At 45.7% G+C, this 15,949-nt stretch overlaps 1 protein-coding gene across 1 annotated transcript in view; it reads left to right on the top strand.

Annotated features, from left to right (window-relative positions):
- The first annotated feature begins 606 nt into the window (after positions 1–606).
- The window catches only part of TTC39B (tetratricopeptide repeat domain 39B), a 159,378-nt gene continuing 144,035 nt past the window's right edge, over positions 607–15,949 (top strand). Inside the window, exon 1 of the mRNA XM_040417168.1 lies at positions 607–800. Coding sequence (XP_040273102.1) covers positions 759–800 — 42 coding nt within the window. The 5' untranslated portion in view covers positions 607–758. The remainder of the gene's footprint in view (positions 801–15,949) is intronic.

The raw sequence follows: 15,949 nt of genomic DNA, 5'->3' as shown, positions 1-15,949 counted from the left end.
GCTCCCTAAGGGTGGGTTCACATCAGCGTTATGTATTTCTGTTCTAACATGGTTATAACAGAAAATAACGGAATCCATAAGACGGAAGTCAAAACGGAAGCCTTCAAGAGGCATTCTGTCATAATAGAAATCTATGGGAATCATAACGGATCTGTCTGGTTCCCGTTATGCAGAACAGACAAAAAAGTCCTGGCAACAGGACTTTGTTTTCCGTCTTGCATAACGGGAATCATAACGGATCCGTTATGATTCCCATAGATTTCTATTATGACAGAATGCCTCTTGAAGGCTTCCGTTTTGACTTCCATCTTATGGATTAACAGAATACATAACGCTGATGTGAACCCACCCTAACTGATGGAAATAACTGACCAAATAAAACTGAAGTGTGAACTTGGCCTTGTATTCCAAGCCCTGGCAGCCAGTGAGCGGTCTGCTGTGGGCGCGGGGCCCTCGCTGCCATGGTTACAGGTGTCTGTCAGGGTTCAGTGAGGAGCGCACCAAACTGGAGCCACGGCACGGTCGGCTCGTAAATGTTTTATTTGGGGGGCGTGTCCGGAGGAGACCTCGCTGCTCATTGGCTGAACGGCGAGGGGCGGCGCTAAGTAAACCAGATCCCGGCAGTGTTCAGACTATGAGAAGCCCGGGGTAGCCTCTCACGGTTCACCTGCCTAGTGCCTAGCTGCGAGTGTGAGGGGCTGCAGCGCAGAGCCTGCCGGAGGAAGGAACCATCTCCCGTCACCGGCAGCTGAGGAAACATGGCGTTTGTGAGCAATGGAATAGCGGGCGAGGCGGCTGAGGTATGTGCGGGAGGAGGCGCTGACTCCATATATGTGTGGGTGTTCTGTTACCGTGACACATGTCACCTATTCCCCTCATTATGACGCTGCCCCGTGTATGAGTCATGCTAACAGGTGGCATCTAGGTGGAGTGGATGCGGTTACTATGGCGACGGCAGACTCCTGTCCTATAGGTGGCCATGTTCATGACCTGTAAGATGACTGTACCTATAGTAATAAAGGATGGGTCCCACCAGCATCTGATTCCATGGTCACAGAGCATGCTGCCATTGTAGTCCTATCCTATTGAAGTCAGTGTTGAGGATCATGGCGACCAGTCCTTTCTGTAGGGTGCTCTAAAGTGAATAGCCTTCCTATGACCCACAGAAAGAGAGTGGACGCTGGCCATAAGAGCTGCCAATCCGACAGGGATCTTCCATGTTACAAATGGCCGCCAGTATTTCTTCCCAGTAACATAAATGATGGTGGATGGCTAAATAAGAGGCGTCTTACTGCGCACACCGCTGGCTCCACAGGTGTACACTGACGTGTATACCTCCCAGCAACCTGAATGCAAATCGTGTGTCATCTCCAGCTGCTCCTCCAGATCTCGCAGGGGATGGCGATGTCATGTCTAATCATCTGCGAGCAGTTTTTCTTCTGATGATGGGAGATGTCAGGGCGGTCTGATTCTTTTCACTTTTCTAGTTTTCAGCCATGTGTATAAATAAAACGGAGGGGGGCGCATACAAAACGGATTACGTAGAAGCAGTGGGCGACGCTGCTGCTCTCTCTAGAGGTTCTGACGAACACGGATCTACTTTCTATTCCACCAAAGCCATAAAGAAATTCAAACTATATGTGCTTCACTGACAGAGTGTTTTCAGTATCTCCACTGTCATTGAATGGAAGCTTGACTGCTGATTAATATAAATATACAGTGTCGGACTGGGCTGCCAAGGGCTATCAGTAAAATGTATTTTGGGGGCCCACCGTACGGATACATTCAAATATTACCTGCCCCCACAGCAGCAGGACGCTACCAGATGATTGAATACGGGGGTCCCTGCAGGGACTTTGAGAAGAGGACACTGGTAGCTGTGCTTTACACCTAGAAGTCATCTCAGCTCTGGGTTCAGATCAGCAGCAAGGGTCTCGCGATCCACATCACTTGGAGTAAACGGATCACCAGTGGTATTGAAAATAGAAGTTTGTTCAGATAAAATCCATTGTACGCTATTTAGTCTTGAAACAATTGTATTAAAGAAGAAAAAATAGCTTCAGGCTGGATCCAGTATAAGGTATAGGGGTGCCCCTACCTCAGCTACACAGGATCTACGGACTGTTAATTGCTATCCTGCATAAAAATACCTCCTACTGGATCGAGCGCAGGCACAAGGGATTCTTTTTAAAAATAAAATAAAAAATGCCTCACTAAACGCTTGTAAACCACACCAGAATTTAATGACATGCCAAATGAAAAAAAGACTGTGTATGGCAGCGCCCTTAGGCAGCCTGCCCATGTTACAGATTACATGCATTTTTTTTTTTTTTTCCCACGTAGATTTTTCATATGGAAAAACCTCGGCGTAATAGAGTACCATCAAAGTAAAGGAGATTAGACACATCTCACATACGCTCTGCGTGGTTTTCTGTGCGGATTTAGAAATCCACAGCATGCAATTCTTTCTGCACTGAAAAGGGTGAGATTGGGGCAAAACTGCCACAAAATCCACAAGTAATACATGCAGATTGTGGTGCGGAAACACTCAAGGAAATTCTGTGTGTAACCATGCACCCAAGCGTACGTGTGCACAAAAAACTCCTCAGCATTAGGGCTCATTCACACGACCGTATGTCTTTTTCATTGTTTTCCGGATCAGTTTTTTTTTTTTTTTTTTCAGTAGTGGTTCAGTTTTTCCAGCGTATACAGTAATTATACTGGGCATAACATTTTCAATAGATGGTTCCGCAAAAACGGAACGGATACAGAAGACATATGAAGTACATTCCGTATGTGTTCAATTTTTTTTGGAGCCGCGGAATGTGATTTGCGGGCAATAATAGGACATGTTCTATCTTTCAACGGAATGGGAAAATGGAAATACAGTAACGGAATGCATACGGAGTACATTCAGTTTTTTTTTGCGGAACCATTGAAATGAATGGTACTGTATATGGAACACAAAAAACGGCCCGTATACAGAACGCAAAAAACGTTAGTGTGAACGAGCCCTAAGGCTACCTGCACAGTGTTTTCCAGCGTGGATTTTTATGGAGAAGAAAAGTAGAGTAATGGCTCAATCACACGAACGTGTGCTGCCCGTTGCCGTATTGCAGACCGCATTTGCGGATCCACAATACACGGGCACTGTTCTGTGTGCATTCTGCATCACGGATGCGGACCCATTCGCTTCAATGGGTCCGCAAATCCAGAGATGCGGAACGGAACACTACGGAAGCACTACAAAGTGCTTTCTGGGGTTCCGTGCCTCCGCACCGCAAAAAGATAGAGCAAGTTCTATCTTTTTGCGGATGGCGGACCCATTCAAATGTCCACAGCACGGGCTTCAATCGGTTGTGTGAAGAGGCCCTAATACAGTACCGGGAAAGTGAGATTTGACAAATGTCATGTACACTGTATATTTTCTGTGTAGATTTTGAAATGCGCAGCGTGTCAATTGTTTCTGTGAATTTTTGCATGGAAACGCAGAGAAATGCCCACGGAAATTCTGTTTGTATATACGTGTCTGTGTGCGGGTGTTATTAGGGTATGGACACACGGTCAGATTTCCTGATGCAGTTTAGGAGCCAATATCAGGAATGGGTCATAAAAGGAGAGAAAGTATAAGTCCTCATGCACACGACCGTGCCATTTTTTTTTCGGTACGCAAACCATGGATCCGCAAAAAAAACGGAAGCTGCCGTGTTGCCTTCCGCAATTTGCGGAAAGGGCGCCGGCAATATAAATGCCTATTCTTGTCCGCAAAGCGCGGACAACAATAGGACATGTTATTTTTTTTTAGCGGGTCCGCGGAACGGAGCCACGGATGCGGACAGCACACGGAGTGCTGTCCGCATCTTTTGCGGCCCCATTGAAGTGGCCTAAAGGACAGATACAACTTCTCCTGGTTTTGGCCTCCAAAACTGCATCAATAAACCTGATGGTGGGGCCGCTTAGGGTGCCACTTGTGCCATACTGAGGAGGTACAGGCTCTCAGCCTCATTAGGGCTATTTTACATGAATCGTTTATATGGTGCCTTTCAATAAAGTTTAAGCGTGTTATCCTATGATTAACATAAAAAATAAAAATCACAGATCATATAGTACATGACAACCTCTTTCTAGCAAAGCTAGAACCAGCCCTGCTAGATTTATATCAAGCTGGTAGCTCAAGGGGAGCGTCTTTTCTGATGCAGCTCAGGGGGCGTGTCTCAGCTCACCCTATCACAGCTCAGGAGGCAGCTGAAGGATGTAACTGAGCATGTGCGGCCATCTCAGTGAGCAGGTCAAAGAAATAAAACAGCAGGTGGTGCTATACAGATACATTTTATTGAATAACTCAATAGCTATACTAAATTTTTAACTAGATGGTGTCGTTTCTGAAGAAACCACAGGATGTTGGCTTGAAAATGCTAGAGCCCCAGGGGCACGGAGGGTGCGATTGCTTAACAAAGCACAAGCAACCTTCTGGGCTATGGGCTGAAGAAGTGTGCAAAGTTTCAAAATTGTACTCCTAAAACTGTGGGAGAAGTAGCACTCTATCGAAAATCAATGAGATAAATTTGATTGGTTGTTGGTGGCTCCACCCACTTTTTCTAACCTTGAAATGGAAACATCCAATGACCACACATATTTGAGGTCCTTGACATCAATAATGTGAGAATGGCAGCATTTTTAGTTTTTGCCAATTAAATCAATTGAAAAAATCTGGATGTTTTTGGCTCCGCCCATTTTTAAAATTTGCATTCCCGTCACCCAGTATCCGAATGTAACAAGTTTGAAGACCATGCCATTAACAGTGTAAGAATGCCAGCAATTTAAATATTCCCATTGAATAGCACTAGGTAATATTTGATTGGCTGTTTTAAGCTCTGCCCAGTTTTCCGAACGTTAAGCCCAGTCACCCAGTCATGGTCTGTGCCAAGATTGGGGCCTTTGGCAGTATTTGAAAGTTTTACATTGAAGTCAATAGGTGAAATCTGATTTGCTGTTTTAGGCTCCACCCACTTTTCCTAAATTTTGACTGCAGTCACCCAGTGAAATTGTGCTAAGTTTGGGACACTTGGCATTTAAACTGTGATAATAGCAGCAGATTATCTGCTTTTCATTAAGGTCAAAGGCTGAAATCTGATTGGCTGTTTTTTTTTTTTTTTTCTAATTGTGAACCACAGTAACCCAGTGACTAACACTTTAAGGTTTGGGAATTATGGCGTTTAGCGTGTAAAAATGGCAGCAGTTTTATTGTTTTCTATTGAAAATCCATGTGTGAAATCTGATTGGTTGTTGGTGGCTCCGCCCACTTTTTCTAACCTTGAAGTGGAAACACATTTGTGGTATTTGAGGTCCATGACATCAATAATGCGAGAATGGCAGCATTTTTAGTTTTTTCCATTTAAATCAATAAAATCTGGTTGTTTTTGGCCCCGCCCACTTTTCAGAATTTTAATCCCAGTCCTCCAGTGACCAACTGTGTCGAGTTTGAGGACCCTTTGTTAGACCAACCAATAAGAGAACTCCAGTATAGTACATACAATACATTGGGTCTAGCGTAAATTACTATGACCAAAAAAACCAAACTAATAACCCCAAAAGAATGAGGAAAACACACATAAAATATATGTAGTTTTATTATTACATGAAATAAACATACAATAACATAAGGCACACGGTCATGGGAGAACTGGACGCCCCGTGTATCGGAGCAGCAGTCCCCATCCTCACATGCACCGTATTGACAGGGGAACAAACCAGAAAATCCAAGGTGCTAAACCACATTCTGGTGGGTCTGATGTAACATATAGCTGAATGCCTATCCTAAGTGTGCATAATGTTAGCTGCCACCCGTGCCGTTTCAACCAGCCCATGAAAATAATGGTGGCCAGCCTGCATTGGTAAAAAGAAGGCTAGGTCACGAATATAAGGTGTAAACAGAGCAAGGACACAGCAGAGGTAGCATATTGAGAAAATGACCACTACATAAGGACACGGTCAGTGAAATTAGGAATGCATTAATTACCCATAACGTATGGAAGCACTGGATGCCTGGACAGATCTGTACCTCGACGCGCGTTTCGCCAGGAAAGGGCTTTGTCAGGACGGTGCATGTGAGGATGGGGACTGCTGCTCCGATACACGGGGCGTCCAGTTCTCCCATGACCGTGTGCCTTATGTTATTGTATGTTTATTTCATGTAATAATAAAACTACATATATTTTATGTGTGTTTTCCTCATTCTTTTGGGGCTATTGGTTTGGTTTTTTTGGTCAAAGTTTGAGGACCCTGCCATTAACAGTCTAAGAGCAGTGTCAGTTTTACATTTTCCCGTTTTACATTTGACAAAAAATGGGGTCTTCAGGGGGCTGCCCCAGGGGCCCGGAGGGTGGGATCGGTTAACAAAGCACAAGCAACCTATTCGGGTATGTGCCGAACAAGTGTGCAAAGTTTAGTAATTGTACTCCTAAAACTGTGGAAGGAGTAGCGTATAGAAAATAGCTACATTTTCATTGGCTGTTGCTAGCTCCGCCCACTTTGGGTGTCCCCTCAAAATGTACCCTTTTATCTGGGTTGAAACTAATAATGTGTGATCCGAGTTTGGGGAGTGTAGCTTCAAAACTGTGTGAGTGGGAGCGATTTGAATTTTTTTCCTGTCAATGGCAAAAAAGGGGTCTTTGGTGGTCCGCCGCAGGGTGGGATCGCTTATTAAAGAACAAGCAACTTGCCTCACTATAGGTTGAAGAAGTATGGAAAGTTTGGTGTTTGTAACTTCAAAACTGTAGGAGGAGTAGCGTATAGAAAAAAGGGGGGCGGAGAAGAATAATAAGCTGAAACAATCGAATAACAGTGTGTGTGACCGGAGAAGAGTGTGTGTGTGTGTGTGTGTGACCGGGGAAGAGTGTGTGTGTGTGTGTGTGACCGGGGAAGAGTGTGTGTGTGTGTGTGTGACCGGGGAAGAGTGTGTGTGTGTGTGACCGGGGAAGAGAGTGTGTGTGTGTGTGTGACCGGGGAAGAGTGTGTGTGTGTGTGTGTGTGTGTGACCGGGGAAGAGTGTGTGTGTGTGTGTGTGACCGGGGAAGAGTGTGTGTGTGTGTGTGTCCGGGGAAGAGTGTGTGTGTGTGTGTGTCCGGGGAAGAGTGTGTGTGTCCGGGGAAGAGTGTGTGTGTGTGTGTGTGTGTCCGGGGAAGAGTGTGTGTGTGTGTGTGTGTGTGAGACCGGGGAAGAGTGTGTGTGTGTGTGAGACCGGGGAAGAGTGTGTGTGTGTGTGTCCGGGGAAGAGTGTGTGTGTGTGTGTGTCCGGGGAAGAGTGTGTGTGTGTCCGGGGAAGAGTGTGTGTGTGTGTGTGTGTGTGTGTGTGTGTGTCTGGGGAAGAGTGTGTGTGTGTGTGTGTGTCCGGGGAAGAGTGTGTGTGTGTGTGTCCGGGGAAGAGTGTGTGTGTGTGTGTGTGTGTGTGTGTCCGGGGAAGAGTGTGTGTGTGTGTGTGTGTGTGTGTGTCTGGGGAAGAGTGTGTGTGTGTGTGTGTGTGTCTGGGGAAGAGTGTGTGTGTGTGTGTGTGTCCGGGGAAGAGTGTGTGTGTGTGTGTCCGGGGAAGAGTGTGTGTGTGTGTGTGTGTGTGTGTGTGTCCGGGGAAGAGTGTGTGTGTGTGTGTGTGTGTGTGTGTGTCCGGGGAAGAGTGTGTGTGTGTGTGTGTGTGTGTGACCGGGGAAGAGTGTGTCACACAAATATTTAGACAGCACTCCTTAAGTGATGATAATTAATGGTTTTATTTCACTTCATATTATTTCAGCCGGGGTAAGTGGTATATCAGTTGCAACGTTTCGGGCTAACAATCGCCCTTCATCAGGTACTCTGAAGACCACAGTGTGCTTAGCGCCACGCTAAGCACACTGTGGTCTTCAGAGTGCCTGATAAAGGGCGATTGTTAGCCCGAAACGTTGCAACTGATATACCACTTACCCCGGCTGAAATAATATGAAGTGAAATAAAACCATTAATTATCATCACTTAAGGAGTGCTGTCTAAATATTTGTGTGACACCTACAGTTCTTGAGGTGGAGCTACAGAACACAACCCGGATGTGCACCCACCCTTGCATTTTATTGAAAAGAGTGCTGTGGCCTATTTACTTGAAAAGAACAGTGTGTGAAAGAAGAACAGGATGTTACAAGCTTCTTCAAGCCAACATAATTACATGCAATTACAAAAGTATTCAGATCCAGGTGCTGGTTTGGAAACTAGAATTTTTGGGCTTGTTAAAATAGTTATTTAACGACTATTCCCTATATAGGGATCTTGCTTTTTGTCTGTGGCTTATTTTCATTAAAAAACTATCTTTTAAAATATGCTAATCACTTCACTACCAGCAAGTAGGGCGTCTACTTGCTGGTAGCCGCCGCAAAAAGCCGCCCCCTCCTCTTGTTGATTGACAGGGCCAGCCGGGATCTCCTCCGGCTGGCCCTGTCAGCATTTCAAAAATTCTGCGCCTGTCTTCATTCGGCGCAGGTGCTCTGAGAGAAGGAGGCTCGACCTCCTCAGCACTCCCTCAGTGCGCCTGCGCCGATGACATCACCGAAAGAGAAGATAAAAGTAAAAGCAGATTTTACCCGCGATTATTCTCAACTCTATTTCTAACAGCGATTTCTCCTCTGTTGCTTGGACTAGAGCTGTAATTCTGATCTTGTATGAAAGCTTTCAAACAAGACCAGTGGCATATTTCTAGCTGCTACCATTGAGAAGATATCACCATCTAAAGCAGCCCTCCACTTTCTGCCTCAGCCTAGCTGTCAGGGCTGAGCTCCTCCCAGAGCTCGTCTGTCTCTTGTTATAATACTGAGAAGACGGACTGCACATGGCAACGCTGTGAGATGAGAGCTGCTGAATAGGCAAGTAGCATGCATTTGTGGGAGTAATTAAGAAGTAAAAATGAAAATGATCAAATTTTAAAGCACAAAAGCACTTATACATTAGGGTGTACTATACCATTAGGAAATAAAAAATGAAACGGCAGTTACACTTTAAAATTTTTAAGGACCAGTTCAGGTCTGAAGTAGGGCTGAAACAATTCATCGATTTTAATTGATGAAATCGAGGCAAAAAAATCGAAATCACATGACCACCAGTGCGCTGGCTGACGCTGTGTGTGACGTCAGGTCCCAGTGCATGCTGGGATGAAGACTCGTCTCCTGCGGACTCCATGTGTCAGCGCACGCCGCACTGCCAGGAAAGGTAAGTATAAAGTTAGCGGCGGCAGCGATGGGGGAAGGGGGGGGGGGGGGTCGGGGGAGGGGTTAATGGGGGCACCTGTGATTTGGCAATGGCATGTATAAAGTTATTGGTGTGGGGAGGAGAGGGGTTAATCGGGCACCTGTGATTTGGTATGTATAAAGTTATTGGGGAGGGGTAATGGGGGCACCTGTTATTTGGCATGGAGGGGTTGATCTGGGGGAGTGGGGGACATGGTGGATGGCATGGAGGCACTGGGGAAGGGGGGACATCATGTGAACTCCGTCAGTCTGTTCCTCCACCGGAACAGACTGCCGGAGTTCACAACATAACCTTAGATACACATTCTGGCAGAAGAACAGCCTGCATGAGTATACCATATTGGGTATAGCCGGATACAACCAGCTATATGCTCTCATTGACTATAATGTGGTCCAAGGCCTAGTTTACAATAACACCCCATATGTGGTCGTAAACTGCTCTACGGGCACGCGGCGGGGCTCAGAAGAAAAGGAACGCCATATAGTTTTTTGGAGGGCAGATTTCACTGGGATAATTTTAAGTTGCCATGTTACATTTGAAGACCCCCTGATGCACCCCTAGAGTAGAAACTCCAAAAAAGTGACCCCATTTTGGAAACTATAGGATCAGGTGGCAGTTTTGTTGGTACTATTTTAGGGTACATATGATTTTTGGTTGCTCTATATTACACTTTTTGTGAGGCAAGGTAACTAAAAATAGCTGTTTCGGCACCGTGTTTTATTTTATTTATATTTTTTTTACAATGTTCATCTGACAGGTTAGATCATGTGGTATTTTTATAGAGCAGGTTGTTACGGATGCGAAAATACCAAATATGACTACCTTTTTTGATCCAGTTTTACATAAAAAAAATAAAAAAAAATAAAAAAAATCATGCTTTAAGTGTCTCCATATTCTGAAAGCCATAATTTTTTTTTTTTTTAGTTTTTGGACGACTGTCTTATGTAGGGGCTCATTTATTTTGGGATGAGATGACTGTTTGGTAAGGGTGCATATGATTTTTTTTTTTTTTTTATCGCTTGGTATTACACTTTTTGTGATGTAAATTGCTTTTTTGACTTTATTTTAATTTTTTTTACGGTGTTCGTCTGAGGGGTTAGGTCATGTGATATTTTTATACAGCAGGCTCTTACGGACGTGGCGATACCTACTTTGTATACTTTTTTTATTTATTTAAGTTTTACACGATAACCGCATTTTTGAAACAAAAAAATCATGTTTTAGTATCTCTAGGGCAGTGGTGGCGAACCTATGCCACGGGTGCCCGAGGTGGCACTCAAAGCCCTCTCTGTGGGCACCCACACCCTGGAAAGTCTATGGTGTACCAATATGCCTTAGACTTTTCCTGCCATTCTAAAGCACAGGGCGCACTATGAACGGCACAGGCAACGCACTGAATGATAAAGTACATGGAAGATATACTACAGTATATTAGACTGTAGTATTTAGGTTAAATTGCCGTGTTGGCACTTTGCAATAAATAAGTGGGTTTTGGGTTGCAGTTTGGGCACTCTGTCTGTAAAAGGCTCACCATCACTGCTCTAGGGGATGCAGAGATGGCAGTCACTACTGGGCCCTTGTTCCACATAAGAAGACACCAGTATTATAGAAAGTGCATGCTGGGAGGGCTCTGTTATAGATTTTGCACTGGGCCCAAAATCTTCAGGTTACACCTCCAGCTGGAGGGAAGAGATTAGGTCAAGAATTTGGCATTGGGGTGGGGGACATAAGTTTTTGCCTCAGATAGCATGAAGGCGATGTGCTCCCCTGCCCTTTGCCACAAAGCACTGAGGGAAGGGGGGCCCAGCTGAATTTTTGCGGGATGAGATGACTGTTTGATTGGTATGACTTTGGGGTGCGTATGAGTTTGCATTTTGTGTGTTTTTAAAAAAAAAAAAATTTATGGTGTTCACCTGAGGTGGTGGATTATGTGACATTTTTATAGAGCACGTCATTACGAACGCGGCAATACCCAATATGTATTTTTTTTTTAAACACTTTTATGGTGAGGGGGCTTTTTTTTCCTTAAAACTTTAATTTGTTTATTATATCCGCAATGCATGGGCACCGGCCGTGGGCCAGCCACATGCAGATCGCGGACCCATTCACTTCAATGGGGTCCTCGATCCCTCTGTTCCGCAAAAAGATAGAACAAGTTCTATCTTTTTTCAGAACGGAACCCAACGAAATCACTCCGTAGTGCTTCCGTTCCGCACTGCATCTCCGGATTTGCGGACCAATTCAAGTGAATGGGTCCGCATCCGTGATGCAGAATGCACGCGGCCAGTGCCGCGTGTATTGTGGACCCGCCGTATGCGGGCTGCAATATGGCCACGGGGGACACACGGTCGTGTGAAAGAAGCCTAAGATGCTGACAGTTGCCTAGGAGACCCAGCCCTCAGGCTGGATCTCCTGGGCTTCTGTAGCTGGCAGGCTCCGATGCCTGTGTAAGGCATTGGATCTGCCATGGCAACCATCAGCCCCCTACCAGCACAGTGTGGGGGGCCGATTGAGTCAGAGGGATCCCACTCCCTCTGTAAAGTCTCAACATGCCGCGGTCAGCGCTAACCGCAGCATCTGAAAGGGTTAATCCGCCAGCATCACCGCATACAGCGATGCAGCAGGGGCCCGGCTATCAGTAATAGCCGACCCGTGCTGCGGATCGGGCGGGTGCAGCTCTTGCACCTGCCCGATCCTATCACGTACATGCATGTGAAGATGCGGTAAGGCGCCACATTCCCCCACGTACATGTACGTGATTTTGCACGAAGGGGTTAAAGGGCATCTGTCAGCAGATTTGTAGCTATAGAACTGGCTTACCTGTTACATGTGCACTTGGCAGCTGAAGACATCTGTGTTGGATTCAAGTTCATACCTGCCTGCTTTGCCGTTAAAGATGGTAATATACTGAAATGAGCTTCTAGGAAAAACAAAAGCGTTGCCGTTACACCTAGAGGATCTGCTCTCTATACTGTTGCCACGTCCTCTGCACTTTGATAGGGCCGGCAGTAAAAATGTCATTACATATGGTGCTATCAATCAGGGTGGAGAGGATGCAGCAGTTGTATAGAGAGCGGACCATCTAGGTGTAATGGCAATGCCCCTATTGCTCCTAGAGACTCATTTACATGTAATAAAACACAATTTTTCTCAGCAACATGGGCACATATGAACATGGGACCAACACAGATGCCTTAAGCTGCCAAGTGCACATTTAACAGGTCAGCCAGTTTTCATAGGTACACATCTGCTGACAGATGCCCCCTTTAACCACTTCACATCCGCCCATAGGATATAAACGTCCTATGGGTGGATGTTTATCTCTGAATGGACGTTCTGGAACGTCCATTCAGAGATGGCAGCTGCACGCTAATCGTGCAGCTGCCGAGCGGGGAGCCCACTGTCAGTGACGTGGCAACCCAGAGAGAAGGCAGGGACTGTTCCCAGGTGTCCCAGCCTTCTAGATTGCTGTATACACAGGGCTGAATGAGCGCTGTGTATACAGATCAGGAAGTGCTATGCGCTTCGTGTCCCGACCCGGTGGTCATGTGACCGTGAGAGTGCAGGAGCTGTCAGGTCTTCCATAGACCTCGATCAGCCCTGCTCTGAGGCTGTACAGCGCTGTATTATGCTGTACAGCCTCTCTGGGGGCGTGCATTTCCCCTGTAACTGGGGCTACTATGTCAGCCCCAGTTACAGGAGAAATCAAAAGTGGGGGGGAAGTGAAGTTTAAATAAATGTCCCCCAGAGGTCTTGTATGACCTTATGGGGGACACAAAGTGTAAAATAAAAGTGTTTAAAAAAATAAATACAAAAAAAGGTTTCACATAAAATAAAAATAGAAAAAAATAAAATAAGACATATTTGGTATTGCCACGTCCGTAACGACCAGCTCTATAAATATATCACATGATCCAACCTGTCCGATTTAAACACCATTAAAAAAAAGTGTCAAAAGCCATTTATGTCACCGTACATCACAAAGTGCAACTCCAAGTGATCCAAAAAGGTATTCCCGCAAAAAATGAGCCCCTACATAAGAAAGTCGCTCAAAAAATTAAAACTATAGCTCTCAGAACATGGAGACACTAAAATGTTGTTGTTTTTTTTTTTTTGCTACAAAACTGCTATTGTGTTGAAGGGAAATAAATAAAAAGTAGACATTCTAGGTATCGCGGCATCCGTAACAGCGAGCTCTATAAAAATATTACATGACCTAAACTCCTCAGATGAACACCGTAAAAAATACAGTGCCAAAAAAGCAATTTTTTTTTGTCACCTAACATCACATAAAGTGCAACATCAAGCAATCAAAAAGGCATATGCCCCCGAAAATAGTATCAATAGTACCAATCAAACCGTCACTTCATCCTGCAAAAAATGAGACTCTAAGACAATCGGTCAAAAAATAAAAAAGGTATGGCTCTCAGACTATGGAGACACTAAAACATCATTTTTTTGGTTTTAAAATGCTATTATTGTGTAAAACTTAAATAAATAAGAAAAAGTATACATATTAGGTATCGCCACGTCCGTAACTATCTGCTCTATAAAAATGTCACATGACCTAACCTCTCAGGTGAACGCTGTAAAAATAAATAAATAAAAACTGTGCTAAAAACAATTTTTTGGTCACCTTGCCTGATAAAGTGTAATAATGAATGATCAAAAAATCATATGTACCGAAAAGCCTCTGCCCAGCAGAGTGTTTATTTTAAATAAAAGAGCCCTTGCCCTGCACGATCCAGTGCAGGGCAAGGGAGCGTATCGGAGCATGAAATGCTAACATCAGGGAGGCTGCCTGGGTGAAATTATGGATATGTCCGGGTTCAGCTCTGAACCCAGACAACCCCTTTAAACTTTGAAACTTTCCAGAGGGGTAAGGACTCTGGTGGTTTGTCTGTGCCAAAACTCTGGTTGTACTTTACAGCAAAGCAGTTACAACACTTTAAGGCCTCTTTCACACGAGCGTGTCCAGATAAGGTCCAGATGTGTTGCGGCAAACCCGCGTGAGTATGTACCCAATTGCAGTCAGTTTTGACTGCGATTGCGCTCCGTTGTTCAGTTTTTATCGGTGCAATGTGTTTTGCACGCGCGTGATAAAAAACTGAATGTGGTACCCAGACCCGAACTTCTTCGGCCACGCACATCAGGATTACAGCACGCGTGCGCGCTCAGGGGTAGGTAGGTTTAGACCGGAGTTTATAGCCGCACGTGCGCATCATCTCCTATCCAGCCATGGCTCCAGGCGCACGGTGTCCCGGCTGGTTTCGCGCATGCGCATTAAGTGGGCGCTTCTCCCGCGGCGCTGCTATAACTTTGACTTACCCGTGGATCTGTGCTTGCGCAGCGCCGCACACCCCCTCCTCCAGCTGATTCTCGTCACTTCTGGTACGGCCACGTAACCGGAGTGACAAGAGTATAGCATTCTGATAAGGAATAGTATTCTGACAGAACAGAGTGAACATAAAAGACAAAAGGTCATGGAGATCTGTTATTAGAGGGAGGGTAGCAGCAGCTGGCATGGGCTCTTTTATATGAAAGGGGAAAGAAGCAGGTGGCATGGACTGATAGATCAGGGGGCAGAATTTGACAAGTGCTTTGTGCTAAGGGATTGGGCACATCAAGTCCAATAGGTGATAGGGGCTCAGTTACTGATGAATGGACAGAAAGAGATTGGAGGAGGACAGAGGGTTCCATGGGCTTTGTGAGTGGGTGGTGGTGACAAGGAATACAAAAAGTGGCAGAGGCTCTGTTATGAGAAGGGGGCACAGAAACTGGTACAGGTTCTTTTGGTCACAGAAGGTGGCAAGGAGTCTGGGGACTTCAGGGAACATAGGAGATGATAGTGGCTGGGAGGCCACTGATGGATGCAGGCTTGAATTTGCAGCTATTCTGTGGCCTGTGGGGAGAGTAGTAGAGGGGCATACAAGAGAGGTTCTGTGGGGGCCAGGATAATGGGTAACAGCAGTCAGCAGGCTAGGGAGGTGGCAGGCAGCTAGTGTCCTACTTGAGATTCTTTACTGCCGCATTATTTTTTCGTGACTGTTATTGGGGGCGTGGCTTCATGGATGTGGGCGTGGCCTGTGAAGTTCTGTCTGCTTGAGCCTGACACGGAGGGTCGGGACATCAGCAGAGTGTGCTCTATTGTGTACAGAATGGGGGGGACGGGGGAGGTTCTGAGGGGGTCCTGAGCATAGAGGAAGCAAGCAGGACCTGGCCAGGACTGAACAGAGGACAAGTGGGCGTGCTTTCTCAATGCCCGATAAACTGTCTGCAGATGTAGGGGGCGGGGCCTTCCATGCACTCCGGGCCCCCCCATGCCATGGGCCCCATAGCAGCTGCGTGGTCTGCCTATATGGTAGGTACGCCACTGAGTCAACTGTATTTGATTCACAAGGTATATAGGACACCACAATTGCTCTTCCATGAAAGGCTGAGATGGGAATAACCTTTTTATGTGTGCAATCCTCATTCCTCCTTTCATTTTCAGACCCTCTGATATTAAGTTGGCAATCGTCTCCTAGTCTCATACTTCTCTTGTATGGGTAAGCCCCTCCAAATAATGCATGCTGGATGTGAGGTTTTTGTGTCCAGGATGTTGCTGTCTTCACTAGCTCTCATGTGTTACCACTTCATTTCTGGACAGGGCCGTGCATGCTATTGGAAAGTCAATGACCTCTTTAGA

This window comes from Bufo bufo, chromosome 2 (genome assembly GCF_905171765.1).
Source record: "Bufo bufo chromosome 2, aBufBuf1.1, whole genome shotgun sequence".
NCBI lineage: Eukaryota > Metazoa > Chordata > Amphibia > Anura > Bufonidae > Bufo > Bufo bufo.
The sequence above is the reverse complement of the archived record's forward strand: the minus strand, read 5'-3'. Positions and strand labels throughout refer to the sequence as shown.